Source organism: Spermophilus citellus (genome assembly GCF_964194105.1).
Source record: "Spermophilus citellus genome assembly, chromosome: 4".
NCBI lineage: Eukaryota > Metazoa > Chordata > Mammalia > Rodentia > Sciuridae > Spermophilus > Spermophilus citellus.
This window is the reverse complement of record NC_138185.1, coordinates 124,681,903-124,697,367: the sequence shown is the minus strand read 5'-3', so window position 1 is coordinate 124,697,367 and position 15,465 is coordinate 124,681,903. Positions and strand designations below refer to the sequence as shown.

Here is a 15,465-nt window from a genome sequence, read left to right as displayed (position 1 = left end):
TAATTTTGTTTTTTGACAACAGCCTATAACTAAAGTTGAAGATAAGGTTTTTCAAGTAATTGTTTTACCAGGGCTGAATTAGTCTAACCTCAAACAGCAGATAGTAGAGTATTAAAGAAAAATAAATTTCTGAGCATTTGGAAATTAACTAAAAAACATATCAATATTTATTACACCAAAGCAGTCATTCAGACAATGAAATAGTATTTTTAATAAAACAAAAATACCAACTAAGCACAAACTTTTTAAAACAAATTCTACCTTGTTAAATATTAAAAATCAGTAAGTGTTCTGGAGTCAAACAATTTTGTTAAAAGAACAAGTGTAATTCAGTTTTTTAAAAAGTATAAATTGCCTGCTAATATGAGGAAGCAAACTATTAAAATAGATTATTCTTATTTTTATTTACTTATTCAAAAAGGATTCAAAGCAAACATTTCTTTTTCTGTAGATTTATAATATTTTCCCCTCTTCACAAAGAGTACTAAAGAGTATGCACAATCAGCCATAATATGTACAAATAGTCCTAGTCTCTCCAGTTATTTTTGAAAAACATAAAATAATACCTAATACTAGTACCTAGTCACTTCTTGAAGTCATTAAGATTTTAATTCTGTTCCTTGAATTATATTCCGAATCTTCTCAGCATCATTTTGCACAATTTTGTTAGCTGGATCAATCTTAAGTGCAGCTTCATAATCCTGTAGGCCTACATTAAACAGCAATTATGATTAATTAGTAATTTATATGTATTTGTCTTATCTAGATGACATCTCCCCTGCACTAGTACTAGGCAAGTGTTCCACCTCTGAGTTACATCTCAGCAGCTCAGGAGGCTGAGACAGGAAGATAGCAAGTTCGAGACCAGCCTCAGCAATTTAGCGAGGCTCTGAACAACGTAGTGAGACCCTATCTCAAAATTACAAATAAAAAGGCCTGTAATTCCAGTGGCTGGGAGGCTGAGACAGGAGGATCACAAGTTCAAAGCCAGCCTCAGCAAAAGCGAGGCACTAAGCAACTCAGTGAGACCCTGTCTCTAAATAAAATACTAAATAGGTATGGAGATGTGGCTCAGTAGGGAAGTGTTCCTGAGTTTAATTCCTGGTAACCCCCAACCCCCAGGAAAAAAAGAAAGGCTGGGAATGTAGCTCAGTGGTAAATTGCCCCTGGGTTATATCCCCATTTCCCCCACCCAAATAAAATAAAAATAATAAAAAGTAGCCTGTAATCCCTGTGACTCCAGAGATTGAAGTAAGAGGATAACAAATTCTAGGCCAGGTGAGCGCAGTGGCACATGCCTGTGATCTCAGCCACTTGGAAGGTTGAGGGAGGAGAATCAGAAATTCAAAGCCAGCCTCAGCAATTTAGTGAGTGCCTAAGCAACTTAGTGAGACCTTGTCTCAAAATAAAAAAATTAAAAGGGCTGGTGATGTGGCTCAGTGGTTAAGGGCCCCTGGTTTCAATCACTAGTACAAAAAAAAAAAAGTTCTAGGCCAAACTGGGTGAGCCCCTATCTTAAAATAAAATATAGAAAGACTGGGGAATGTAGCTCGGGGTAAACAACCCCTGGGTTCAATCCCCAGCGCTGAAAAAAAAAATTAAATTAAAATTAGAAAAAGAGGGGTTGGGGTTGGGGCTGGGGTTTAGCAGTAGCAAACTTGCCTGGCATGTGTGAGGTACTGGATCCGATTCTCAGCACCACATATAAATAAATAAAGGTCTATCAAAAACTAAAAAAAAAAAAATAAATAATTAGAAAAAGAAAAGAAACCATTTAAAGTATGGTTCAGGACAATCCCTAGGTTTCTTTTTTTTTTTTTTTAAAGAGAGAGTGAGAGAGGAGAGAGAGAGAATTTTTTAATATTTATTTTTTAGTTTTCGGCAGACACAACATCTTTGTTGGTATGTGGTGCTGAGGATCGAACCCGGGCCGCACACATGCCAGGCGAGCACGCTACTGCTTGAGCCACATCCCCAGCCCAATCCCTAGGTTTCAAATCAGTTTTCCATCTTCCATAGTACCTATGAGACTAGAAATGTTTCAGTGATTTGGGGAATAATTATGATTTCATTCAGGGTTCAATAAGAAGCAGTTATTTTAAATTCAAGCACAAATAAACTAACAGCTTAAGTCATTAACATTTGAATAAACTCAATAAAATTTACATACCCAAAGTGTACTTTTATCACTTCAATGAAAAAATAATAAATATATCTTACTTAGATATATTTCTAGATTTTTCTTTTTGGCAGAGCAGGGGATGTTGAGATTTGAACCCAGGCCTTTTCACATGCTAAGAAGGTGCTCTAACACTAAGCTACAGCTCTGATCTGAAACTCAATTGATATTTATACTCACAGAGTACACTATAGTATGTGCTTTTTTTTTCTGTAGTTATCTACAGTAAAGTTCTTTAAGGAAAATTTGTTTCAAAGAAAAACACTGTGGATTATTTAATAAGAAGAAGTAACTCCATCTCAATCTTTATCCAAAAAGGAAATGGAAAGAATATTTGGGGGGGAACAAGGAAAACTCAGTTCTAGTTCCAAGTGTCTGCTATGCCACTCACTTCAGGCAAATTACTTAACTTCTGCCATCCTCTATTTTTTCATCTTAAAAAAGAGGGTTCCCTGTAGCGCAAAAATATCTAGGTTGCTATAATTTCTTTCTTTCTCCCTCTTTACATAATGTTTTATTTTATTTATTTTTTAACTTATTTATTTATTTTGAGTATTGGGGATTAAACTCAAGGGCCCTCAGTTGCCCAGGCTGGCCTAGAATTCACAATGACTCAGACACCCCAATATCCGGGACTGCCAGCATCCACTACTGTTCCCAGTTTCATGTTGCTACTTTTTCTTTCTCTTTCTCTCTCTCTCTCTCTCTCTCTTTTTTTTTTTTTTTTTTTTGGTACCGGGAATTCAATCCAGGGACATGTTAGCTACATCTCCAGCACTTTTTTACTTTTTTTAATTTTGAGACACGGTCTCACTAAGTTGCTGAGGCTGGCCTCAAACTTGCGATCCTCCTGTTTCCTGCCTCCTCCTGAGTTGCTGTGGATACAGGCATGTGCCACCACATCAGCTTCATGTTGTTATACTTTCTAAAGAGTTCTTTACAATGTTACATTCCCGTCTTGATTATTATTATCCACATGAAGTTGAATATGATATTTTAAAAATATGTGGCATATAAACCTAATTTGGATAAGACATTAAAAAGGGATGTAGCATATAAACCTAATCTGGATACTTTGGTTAGAAAAATGATAGAATAAAATTTAAATACAAAATCAGAAAAAAAAATGTACAGGCTGGGGGCTGGGGATGTGGCTCAAGCGGTAGCGTGCTCGCCTGACATGCTTGCGGCCCGGGTTCGATCCTCAGCACCACATACCAACAAAGATGTTGTGTCCGCCGAGAACTAAAAAATAAATATTAAAAAAAAAAAAGTACAGGCTGAAGCTCATTTCTTGGAAATGCATCATTAAGAAGCAGCCTTTAATCATTGAGTAAAGGGAAGCTGAATGGGCATCTGGATAAGGAGGCATGAGAAGAAGAATGTTGAAGGTAAACTTTTGGGTATTGAACCAGGGCCTCATGCATGCTGGGTAAGTGCTCTTGTGACCTAGCCACCTCCCCAACCCTTCTAAATATATTAAAAATGAAAGAATTAGCCACACATGGTACTCAGAAGGCCGAGGCAGAAGGTTTGCAAGTTCAAAGTCAGCCTCAGCAATTTAGCAAGGCCCTAAGCAACTCAATGAGACCCTGTCTCTAAATAAACACAAAAAGGCTGGGGTTGTGGCTCGGTGGTTAAATGCCCCTGAGTTCAATCCCTGGCACCAAAAAAAGAAAGAAGGAAAAGAAAAAGTTAAAATAAAAGAAATTCTATGACTTCTAAATGCCTTGGATTAAATTATGGACCTTAGTAGAGTATCACAAAGAAAAGCAATGTTTATAAATTGTGATAGATAATTTCTGAGTTGTGTGGGCATGTGTGTGCACATGCATATGTGTATGCTTATAAAGTGTAAAATATACACACACTGTTTTTTTGTGTTTTTTTTTTTTTCCCACTAAGCATTGAACCCAAGAGAGCTCTATCACTGAGCAATTCCTAGCCCTTTATATTTTTTATTTTGAAACAAAGTCTTACTAAATTGCCAAGTAGCTTCAAACTCTTGAACCTACTGCCTCAGACTCCTGGATTGGTGGGATTACAGACATGTACCACTGTGCCAGGAAGGTCTGACTATCTCAAGTGAATCATTTATACAGTTTATTACATATCCATCTATAGTAATATTGTCTAATAATACAGCATGTTCCCAGACCTAAACTCATTGTTCACATCTTGTTCTAATTCTCTTCTACAATTAATTTCTTTCTTTATTTACTTATTTATTTTTGCAGTGCTGGGTACCAAACCCAGAACTAGGCAAGCACTCTTCTACTCTACCACTCTACTACATCCCCAGCCCTACAATGAACTTTTAAAATATAATTTCAAAATAACTTTTTATTTAATCAGATAGGTTGCAAAGAATAAATTAAATGCTAAAAGTCTTTTAAAAATGGAATCCTAAAAACTCATGATCCCAGCTGGGCATGATGGCACATATCTATAATCTCAGCCACTTGGGCAGTCTGAGTTAGGAGGATCGCCAGTTCTAAGCCAACCTGGACAATTTCTTGAGACCTTGTTTCAAAATTTAAAAAAAAAAAATTAAGGGCTGGAGATGTAAGTAGTGGACCACTTGCCTAGCATATGTGAAGCCCTGGGTTCAAATTCCAGTATGAAAAAACAATCATGATCTTTTAACAATCGCAATGACTTTTTTATGAGAGTAGATGTGGATGTTAAAACATTTCTACAAGCTGGACACAGTATCACACATACCTGTCAGCTACTCAGGAGGCTGAGACAGGAGGATCACAAGTTCTAAGCCAGCTTGACAATTTAGTGAGCCCTCATCTCAAAACAAAATTTAAAGGATTAGGGCATAGGTCAGTGGTACAGCAGCTGCCTAGCATGTATGAGGCTCTGGGTTCAATCTCCAGTATGGCAAAAATAGAGAAAGCAAACAAAACCCATTTTCTATCAATTTTTTACCTTCTACATACAATTCCAGTTGACAGAATGCTGTTCCACGTCGTACATGTGCCTTCATTCTTGCATTAGCATTGTCTGCAACATGTGGTGTCAGTAATTCCAAAGCCTTACAAAACACATACATAATTAACAAGATAAAGACATAACTTCCTAATTTAAACTTGAGCAAAAACATGGTAAAAATATGAACTTCAAAACATGCCTTAAGCCCTCACCCACTTAAATTTTTGGCTTAGCAGATACAGTAATTTATAAAATACACACATTTATGTTAAACAATTTAAGGAATTCTTCAATTGTTTCTGTATGGGATTATACTCCCTCACGGAATGATTTGTTTTCTTTGGTGCATGCACCTTTACTAGTAGGAATGATTAAGTAGCATTTGGGATTTTTTGTATTTGGATTGGGTGACCCAGTTTATTCTTTCATTCAATAAATATTTGTGCACAAAATTGTGTTAGTCAGGGGCTGGGGATGTGGCTCAAGTGGTAGCGCGCTCGCCTGACATGCTTGCGGCCCGGGTTCGATCCTCAGCACCACATACCAACAAAGATGTTGTGTCCGCCGAGAACTAAAAAATAAATATTAAAAATTCTCTCTCTCTCTCTCCTCTCTCACTCTCTCTTAAAAAAATATTAAAAAAATATTTAAAAATATTTGTGTTAGTCAAAGGAAAGTTGGATTGAAAAAATATTATAAGTTCAAAGTTTGAAGATATGCTTTTTTCTTCCATATCCTCAATCTCAAGGAGCCACATACAAGACTTTGCTTGTGACATGCCCAATAAAAGAAGTTACCTTGATATGGAAAAAAAGAAAAAGCTGTAGAGTTTAAGATAGTCTAATTGACTCTAACAATGAAAAAATGATTATGGAAATATTCTTTTACTATGCAAATGGCAGAAATAACAAAGGAATACTAAGTGTTCTTCCTTGTACCTGCAAAACTTTAATAATAAAACAGCACAACTGACAACCTTTTACCAATTTCCTTGTGAATTCCAACTGTTATGCCATGCTAATGCATAATAATAATTGAAGGTGATTTCTAATCTAACTCAAAATTTTTTTAAAATGCCATTTCATAGTCTATTTTTTAAAAAATGATTTTAAAAAGTAATAAGGCAAGACAATTCTTTAAATCCTTGAGATTCAATTGTTTAAATTTAAAAATAGAAAAAAGAGCATAATTTCCTTCCTTCCTCTTTGTGTTGTAGTTGTGTTGAATGTCCTCTACCATATATCCCCAGACCAAGAGCTTTATTTATTTATTTATTCTAATTTATTATATATGATAGAATGCATTACAATTCATATTACACATATAGAGCACAATTTTTCATATTTCTGATTGTATATGAAATATATTCACACCATTCATGTCTTCATACATGTACTTAAGGCAATGAAGTCCATCACATTCCACCATCTTTTTTACCCTCCCTTCCCCTCCCACCCCTTTGCCCTATCTAGAGTTCCTCTATTCCACCCATGCTCCCTCTCCCAATCCCACTATGAATCAGCCTCCTTATATCAGAGAAAAAAATTGGCATTTGGTTTTTTGGGATTAGTTAACTTCACTTAGCATTATATTCTCCAACTCCATCCATTTACCTGCAAATGCCATGATTTTATTCTCTTTTATTGCTGAGTAATATTCCAATGTGTATATATACCACATTTTCTTTATCCATTCATCTATTGAAGGACATAGAGGTTGGTTCCACAGTTTAGCTATTGTGAATTGTGCTGCTATAAACATTGATGTGGCTGTGTCCCAGTAGTATGCTGTTTTAAGTCTTTTGGGTATAGACTGAGGAGTGGGATAGCTGGGTCAAATGGTGGTTCCATTCCCAGCTTTCCAAGGAATCTCCATACTGCTTCCATATTGGCTGCACTAATTCCAATAAATAGGAGAATAACAATTTTGTGAATGTGTGCTGGGGATAGAACACAGGGCCTCACACACAAGGTCACTAATCTATATACCCATCCACAAAGGATAATAATTTTAAACCACCATATAAAAATAAATAAATAGATAGATAAATATATACCTTAGAAGAATCTTCAATGGCCTTGTGTAAGTTTTTTAGTTTTAGGTGGCAAGCAGCCCGATTCAAATATAATAGAGGAATCTTGTTATTCAGTCTTATGGCTAAATTGTATGCATTAATAGCTGCCAAATAGTCCTCTGTTGCAAACAATTTGCTAATAAAACAAAAATGGAAAAGAAAGACAAAATAACATTGAAACAGAAACAGACAAGTAATATCAATTATATTTGGCAGAGGGGATGGCTTATCTCCTGTTTTATTCCCTGCAGGATGGACATTGTTGATTACACTATTTCTCCACACACACAGCATCCAACCTGAAAAGGAGGGGTTTCACCTCCCTCCCCCAAAATAGTCAACAATAGGTTAAGCCAGTAAGCAAATTTTCATCCTTCTTGCTATAATGATTGATTCAAGGATGGGCTTGTGACTTAAATTGGTATATTCTGAATGAAGCTGTCATTTTGGTTTCAAAGTTGGAGAAAAGTTGAGAAAACTCCCCATGCTCGATGTGCATGAGGAGACCTAGATTGTTGCTGTTCATTTTTTCTTTTTTTTTTTTTCAGTACTGGGGATCAAACCCAGGGCCTCACGCATGCTAGACAAGTATTCTGCCACTAAGCCACATCCCTACTGTTCATTTTTAACACACTAGGAAAAACTACATTTAGAATAAAGCTGATATAATGGAAATATAAAAAGAATTAAAAAGCAGAAAGAAACTCCATCTTTTGTGATACAGGTAAGTGGTTAGATCAAGCTTTACCTGAAATGCGAAATGCATTTATTATTTTGCTTATAAAAGCAAATGCATTCCTTTTAATAAAAAGCCAGTATTATAGTCTGGCCTGGTAGTTCACTCCTGCAATCCTAGCTACTGAGGAGGCTGAGGCAGGAGAATTGAAAGTTCAAGGCCAGGGTTGAGGTTGTGGCTCAGCAGCAGAGTGCTTGCCTAGCACGTGTAAGGCCCTGAGTTCAATCCTCAGCACCACATAAAAATAAGTAAATAAAGGTATTGTGTTCCACTACAAAAAATAAATATTTTTAAAAAAGAAAGAAAGAAAAAGAAAAAGAAAGTTCAAGGCCAGCCTCAATAACTTAGGGAGACTCTGCCTTAAAAAAAAATACATTTTTTTTTTTTTAATGATGGGAGATACAGGTCAGAGCACTTGCCTAAAGTGTGCAAGGTCCTGGGTCTAAACTCCAGTACAAAAAAGAAAAAAAGCCAGTATCAGTGTGTCTTATGAAAGTACATCAACCAATACAACTTAGCACTCAGAACAGAACAAGGACAGGCATGATGCATACTAAATAAAATGACAAGTTAGGCCATACTAGGTACTGTACTTATAAAGTTTCCCAGAGAAAAAGAATTAAAAGGACATATACAGTTATGTACCACATAACAATGTTTCAGTCAATAATGGACTACACATAAAATGGTTGTTTCTTAAGATTATTATCACCTAGTGATGTCATACCCATCTGAGTTTGTGTAAGAATACTCCATGATGTTCACATAATGACAAAATCATCTAATGACATATTTCTCAGAACATATCCTGGTCATTAACCAATTCATGACTTATGGATGTATAGAAAAAATTCATTATGAGGGACTGGCTCATACAGTTATGGAGGCTGAGAAGTCCCAAGACCTGGCACCTGCAAACTGGACAAAGAAAACTAGTGGTGTAGTTCTAATCAAAGCCCAAAGCCTGAGACCTAAGGGAGCCAATGGTATAAACCCTGGGTGTGAAGGCCTGAGAACAACTGTGCTGATGGCCAAGAGCAAAAGATGGGTGTCCTAGCACAAAAAGAATAAATTTGTCCTTCCTCTGACTTCTATAATGTCTCATTGCAAGGCAAGATTTGTCAGCTTTGCTTGTAATACTCTTATGAAAAAAATTGTTTTCCGGGCTGGGGATGTGGCTCAAGCAGTAGCGTGCTCGCCTGGCATGCGTGCGGCCCGGGTTCAATCCTCAGCACCACATACAAACAAAGATGTTGTGCCCGCTGAAAAACTAAAAAATAAATATTTAAAAAATTTAAAAAAAATTGTTTTCCTTAAGATTAGCCTTCCTCAGCTTTGGTGCAAAACCTCTTTGTATATAGCACCTACCTGGGCTCACCTCTGCATTGACTTGATGGGCAAAGGGAGTAGCCAACACGAAGCTCTTGCTACTTGCTGTGTCTTGCATAATAATATCCATTGTCTCGGGCCTCCATGAAACTCCTGTGTTGTTGTTGGTGTGTGTGTGTGTGTGTGTGTGTGTGTGTGTGTTTCATTTTTTATTTTTTGTTTGCAGTATTGGGGTTTAAATCCAATGGCACTCTACCACTGAACTACATCCCCATCCTTTTATTTATTTATTTATTGGTACTAGGAATTGAATCCAGGGGTGCTTAACCACTGTGCCACAACCACAACCCTTTTTATATTTTATTTTGACAAAGGGTCTCACCAGATTGCTCAGGACCTCACTAAATGGCTGAGGCTGGCTTTGAACTCATTATTCTCCTGCCTCAGCCTCCCTAGCTACTGGGATTACAGGCATGTGCCACCACACCCGGCCTTTTTAATTATTTATTTCGACATAGGGTCTCACTAGTTTTGTCTAAGCTGGCTTGGAACTTGCAATTCTCCTGCCTCAGCCTCCTGCGTCACTGAAATTACAGGAATATGCCACATCCAGCTCAATCTCTTGTGCTCAAGAGTGTGGTGGGCTAATCCCTCATAGTTCTTGTAGAGGCATAGACCCAAACTAAAGTATTGGAAGAAATTCAATTTGGAAAGTATAAACTGTGTAATATATTGGGAGAAAATAGTAACAGGTGGTTAAGAATCTGCATGAAAAACCAGGAGGCTGAAGCAGAAGGATCACAAGTTTGAAGCAAGCTTCAGCAACTTAGCAACCTGTTTCAAAATTAAAATTAAATTTAAAACATTTTTAAATTAAAGGGTTTGAGGATGTTGCTCACTGGTACAGCACTTGCCTAGCATGTTCAAGGATTTAGATTTAGTTCCCAATAATGCAAGGAAAAAAAAAAGTCCAATGTAAAGTAAAGGAACATCCAACAAGCAGATGGAATCCAGCTGCAGAAAATTCAGAAACAGCAAAAGCAAAAAGTCTGACTAGCATAAGTTGGCACTAGAAGCAAGGAGCAGTTTCCCAGATACTAAACTGGGATTTGGAATCATAATTACCCTGGGTGGCAAGAGGAAAAGCAAAAGCAAAGCACAGCCTCAATTTTAAAATGACTGGGTTTTTAGGTAGGCTACAAAACCTGACACTTAGAGAAAATTAAAAAAAAAATTTAGACACTAGAGTTTGGGTAGAAGGTAAATTTACATAACAACAATAATAAGATGCTAGATGCTAGACTGTAGAGTTATATATCCTAATATCCTCTAATCTTATGTTAGAATTTGAGAGTGTAAGGTATGCAGATGGGATTTGAGTGACCCTAATATGGGGAAAGAAGAGATTTTAAGTATATAGCACAAAAAAACTCATGCTAAATATCAAGCACAAAGTAATGTCAAAGGGATAAAACAATGGTTCATCTCTCTCATATGACACAGGTATCTGGAAAAGTAGTTATTAAAGTTATTTACCAATTCTGAGCCATATATACCTATTAAATAACATCATACCATGTATATACTTATATTAGAACACACAGACTATTTTATGTGAGTGTTCTCAATAAAGTTACTCGGGCCAGGTGTGGTGGCATATACCTGTAATTGTATCTACTCAGGAGGCTGAAGCAGGAGAATTGCAAGTTCATGGCAAGGCTGAATTCAGCAAGACCTGTCTCAATATTTTAAAATTTTAGCTGGGCGAGGTGGTGTACACTTGTAAAAATCCCAGCAACTTGGGATGCTGAGGCAGGAGGATCATGAGTTCAAAGCCAGCCTCAGCAATTTATCAAGGCCCTAAGCAACTCAGTGAGACCCTGTCTCTAAATAAAATACAAAAAAAGGGCTGGGGATGTGGCTCACTGGTTGAGCACCCCTGGGTTTAATCCCTGGTACAAAAAAAAAAAAAATTTTTTTTTTTAAATTTAGCAGGACATAGTGGTCCAAGCCTGTAATCCCAGCAACTTGGGAGGCTAACGCAAGAGGATTGCAAGTTCCAAGCCAGCCTCAACAATTTAGCAAGGCCGGGCTGGGGATGTGGCTCAAGTGGTAGCGCGCTCGCCTGACATGCTTGCGGCCCGGGTTCGATCCTCAGCACCACATACCAACAAAGATGTTGTGTCCGCCGAGAACTAAAAAATAAATATTAAAAAATTCTCTCTCTCTCTCACTCTCTCTTAAAAAAAAAAAAAAAAATTAGCAAGGCCCTCAGCAACTCAGTGAAACCCTGTCTCAAAAAAATAAAAAAGTCTGAGTATATACTCAGTGGTAAAGTACCCCTCTCTCCAGTGCAAATAATAATAATAATAATAAAATTTAAAAAGGGCTGGGCATGTAGCTCAGTGCTAGAGCACCTTCCAAGCATGCATGAGACGCTGGTTTCAATCCTCAGTACCACAAAGAGAAAGAAAAAAAAAAAGGGAGCTATCCACAATGCTATTTGGAAAGGTAAATACTTTCATGAGCAAATAAAATCACCTGAGATATATATATATATATATATATATATATATATATATATATATATTTTTTTTAAGGTAGCTCTGGTGTTTAAGACACAGCAGTAGAAGGCTAGATAAAGAAAGATGAAAACATTCTGTTTTTTTCTAAGAATGCTTTCACGTGTTGTGGGACAGGTACTGGGAATTGAACACAGGTGCCTCACATACTTGCTAGGGAAGCACTCTACCACTGAGCTATATATCCCCAGCATATTTATTTATTTATTTATTTAAAATTTTCTTTCTTTTTTAAAAATATCTTTTTAGCTGTAGATGGACACAATACCTTTATTTTATTTTTATGTGGTACTGAGGATCAAACCCAGTGCCTCCCACGCAAGAGGTAAGTACTCTACCACTGAGTTAAGACCCCAAGCCCCTTTTTATTTTTTGAGACGGTCGGGTCTCACTAAATTGTGATCCTTCTGCCTTAGTCTCCCTAGGCACTGGGATTACAGGCATGCAGTAACCCCAGCCCATTTTTCAGACAGGACCATGTTATCTTTGGACACTGATCAAAATGTAACTGACGTGATTCTGCAATCTGCATTTGGGGTAAAATTGGGGGTTCATAACCCACTTCAATCTAATGTATGAAGTATGATATGTCAAGAGCTTTGTAATGTTGTGAACAACCAATAAAAAAAAAAAAAAAAAAAAAAAAGAAAACCTCTCCCTGTCTTCCTGCCAAAGTTCCTATTTGTGGCCTTTTCCAACCCTTAGTTTCTGCACTTTCTCCCTCCTGTTTCTGCTACATCTGTATCAACTCCAAATCCTTTCCAACACCTCAACTTCTCTACAAAATGCTTTCTTAAAATTTATCTGGCTCTTCTCTAAGGGCAGTGCTATTTCTACCACGCTGTTTACTGAGGCCCCTCAATTCCCCATCAGGAGACCTACAGGGATTGGCATTTTCCAGGCTCAATTATGCTAGCTCCATTTCCTCTTGGTCCACTAGACCTCTCACAGCATCTCAACCTTCCTAACAAAACTAAACACCATGGCTTCATATCTGAGGTATTTTCCCATGAGCAATCACTGGCCTCTTGTCTTTTATTGTACTTGTTAATCAAAATTCCAACACTGGTTACATATGATGCTGCACACCTATAATCCCAGATGCTTGGGAAGCTAAGTAAGGCAGGAGGACTGCAATTTTGAGGCCATCCTGGATGATTTAGCAAGACAGTGTCTCAAAATAAAAAATGAAAAGGGCTGTAGCTGTAGCTCAGTGGCACAGCACTTGTCTAGCATGTCTGAGGCCCTAGGTTCAATTCCAGTACCACTAAATAAATGAATAAATAATCTCCAATCCTAGTTCAGTAATCTACCTTTTCTGTGTTTAAGTATGAAAGACTAAACACCTCTGGAAACAAATCACACAGTTGTACTAACTGGAATCTCTCTGAATTCATGTTCTCTAATCTAGTAGGGCTCTCAACAGAACCCGCTAATCAGTATCTCTAGTAACAAATCTATCTAGAGCCACACTTGTCTTTACGTTCTTTCTTCCAAGCTCAGAAAATGAAGTGTTTCTGTCCATCCCAAGTTAATTTGCCAGCATTTTCTAGAACAAAGTAAGCAATCCAACAGAACACAATACTCAGCTATATACACTTAGCACTGCACTCTCAGGAAGCAAGGAGGACCAATTCATACCCCAAACATAGGGGCTGCCTTTATTAGGGCTAAGTAAATGAAACAAAAGGACTAGAAATGTCTTTTCAAAAAACAATTATTTATTTATTAATTTTTACATGGAAGTGTATTTTTTTTCATGTGTGAAAAATCTATAGCACTGGGTGAGAACACAAGCTTCATATTGCCTAGAATCAAATCCCAAATTCTATATATCATTTTAGCCAAGACTCTCAAAATCCCTATTCCTGTTTCCACCTTATAAAATGAGTACAATAATATCCAACTGGTCAAGTTATTATAGGAATTAAGTGAAATAATTTGTGCAATGCTGCTAGTTCTCTTTATTTTTCTTTTCCTTTTTCTGGTATTGGGGATTAAACCCAGGGCCTTGCACATGTCAGGGAAGTGCTCTACCACTGAGATACATCCTTAGCCCCAAAGCTACTAGTTTCTCTATACACATGTTAAATAAGTGCAAAAACAGTTAGTCCTACCCAACTATAATTATGAGGATTTTCCCCTCTAGTACTATGGTATTGAACCCAGGGATGTTTCTACCACTAAGATACATCCCTAGCCCTTCTATTTTTTTGTTTGGAGATAGGGGCTTGCTAAATTACCCTAAATGGCCTCCAACTTGTGATCTTCCTGCTTCAGCCTCCTGAGAAGCTGGGATTATAGGCGTGCATGGGTTTGTTTTGTTTCTGAGATAGGGTCTCACTAAATTGCTTGGGCAGGCCTCAAACTTCTGTGTTCAAGTGATCCTTCTGCTTCAGCCTCCCAAGTAACTGAGAATAAAGGTATGTGCCACCAAGCCCTGGTCCTGACGTGAGAATTTAAGGAATTCTCAATATGTCAAAACTTTTGGAAACTATCACAAGCTGTTACCATACTGTGATTATGACAATGGCAGCTTAAAGATAAGAGAATACAATTAAAAAACTGTTTTCAAGATTGGTTACAGCTAGGGACAAGGTAGGCAGGAAGACCACAACTAGGTGAAACTCAAAGGAGACTTCCATGTAATACATTTAATATATACTAGAGGGCTGGGCATGAACTCAGTGGTAGAATGCTTGCCTAAATGTGCTAAGACTCTGGGTTCAACCCCTGGGATTACAGGGAATGAGATGCAGGGAGAAAGGGGGACTTGTGCAAATTTTTTTAAAAGTTTTTTTTTTTTTTTTTGTACTATAAAGTTAATGCAACTTTGAAAAAGAGAAAACTGAACAAAATCAGACAATCCCTCCAACCTTAGCCTTGACCTAAATTTCTCCACTTTTAGAGACATTTCAATGACCTTTTATTTCTCCTGCCTCTGAATTTATTCAAACCTTTTCTAATCTAAAGAAGAACAAAACAAACAAACAAAACCTTTCCTTAAGAGTTTCCACTTCATTTATTTCTAGCAGCATTTTGTGGGTCCTTTAAATGTTACTAGGTGCTATCCTCAGCCCACTGCTGTAAGTCTATACACTGTTTTGGGAGACTTTTTGTTTTTCAGTAGTACTCTCTAGTATTGAATTTAGGGACTAAGCTACATCCCCAGCCCTTTTTACTTTTTATTTTGAGACAGAGTCTCACTGAGTTGCGGAGGCTGCTCTCAAACTTGTGAACTTCTGTTTCAGTCTCCAAGTAGCTGGTATCACAAGTATGTACCACTAACTTTTTTTTTAAATTGTTTTTTGTTTTTTTGTTTATTTCAGTGCTGAGGATTGAACCCAGGCCCTTGTACATGCTAAACACACACTCTACCACTGAGCTATATTCGCAGCCCATCTTACCTACTCTTATAAATTTACCTACTATTTAAAATGCTGATAAGCCACAAATATAATATATCCATAGCGCTGGCCTCTTCCCTGAGTTTCATACTTGTTGCACACTGTCACTGCTTCAGAGACAATCTCAAATTCAACCTATTCAAAATCAAAATTACTAGCATTCCCTTCTAACTAGTTCTTCTTCTAAGTATTCTAAAATTCAGTTGGTGGCATCCCAC

The 15,465-nt window shown here is 37.2% G+C and overlaps 1 protein-coding gene across 2 annotated transcripts in view; it reads right to left on the bottom strand.

Moving 5' to 3' along the window:
• DNAAF4 (dynein axonemal assembly factor 4) overlaps positions 1-15,465 on the bottom strand; it is a 62,739-nt gene continuing 47,274 nt past the window's right edge. Inside the window, exons 7-9 of one of the 2 annotated variants that reach the window (XM_081292755.1) lie at positions 7,176-7,329; positions 5,117-5,222; positions 1-709 (exon numbers count right to left, since the gene is read on the bottom strand). In XM_081292755.1, the coding sequence (XP_081148881.1) occupies positions 600-709; positions 5,117-5,222; positions 7,176-7,329 (370 nt within the window). In that variant the 3' untranslated portion in view covers positions 1-599. The remainder of the gene's footprint in view (positions 710-5,116; positions 5,223-7,175; positions 7,330-15,465) is intronic. The other variant, XM_081292756.1, reaches the window with a different exon arrangement.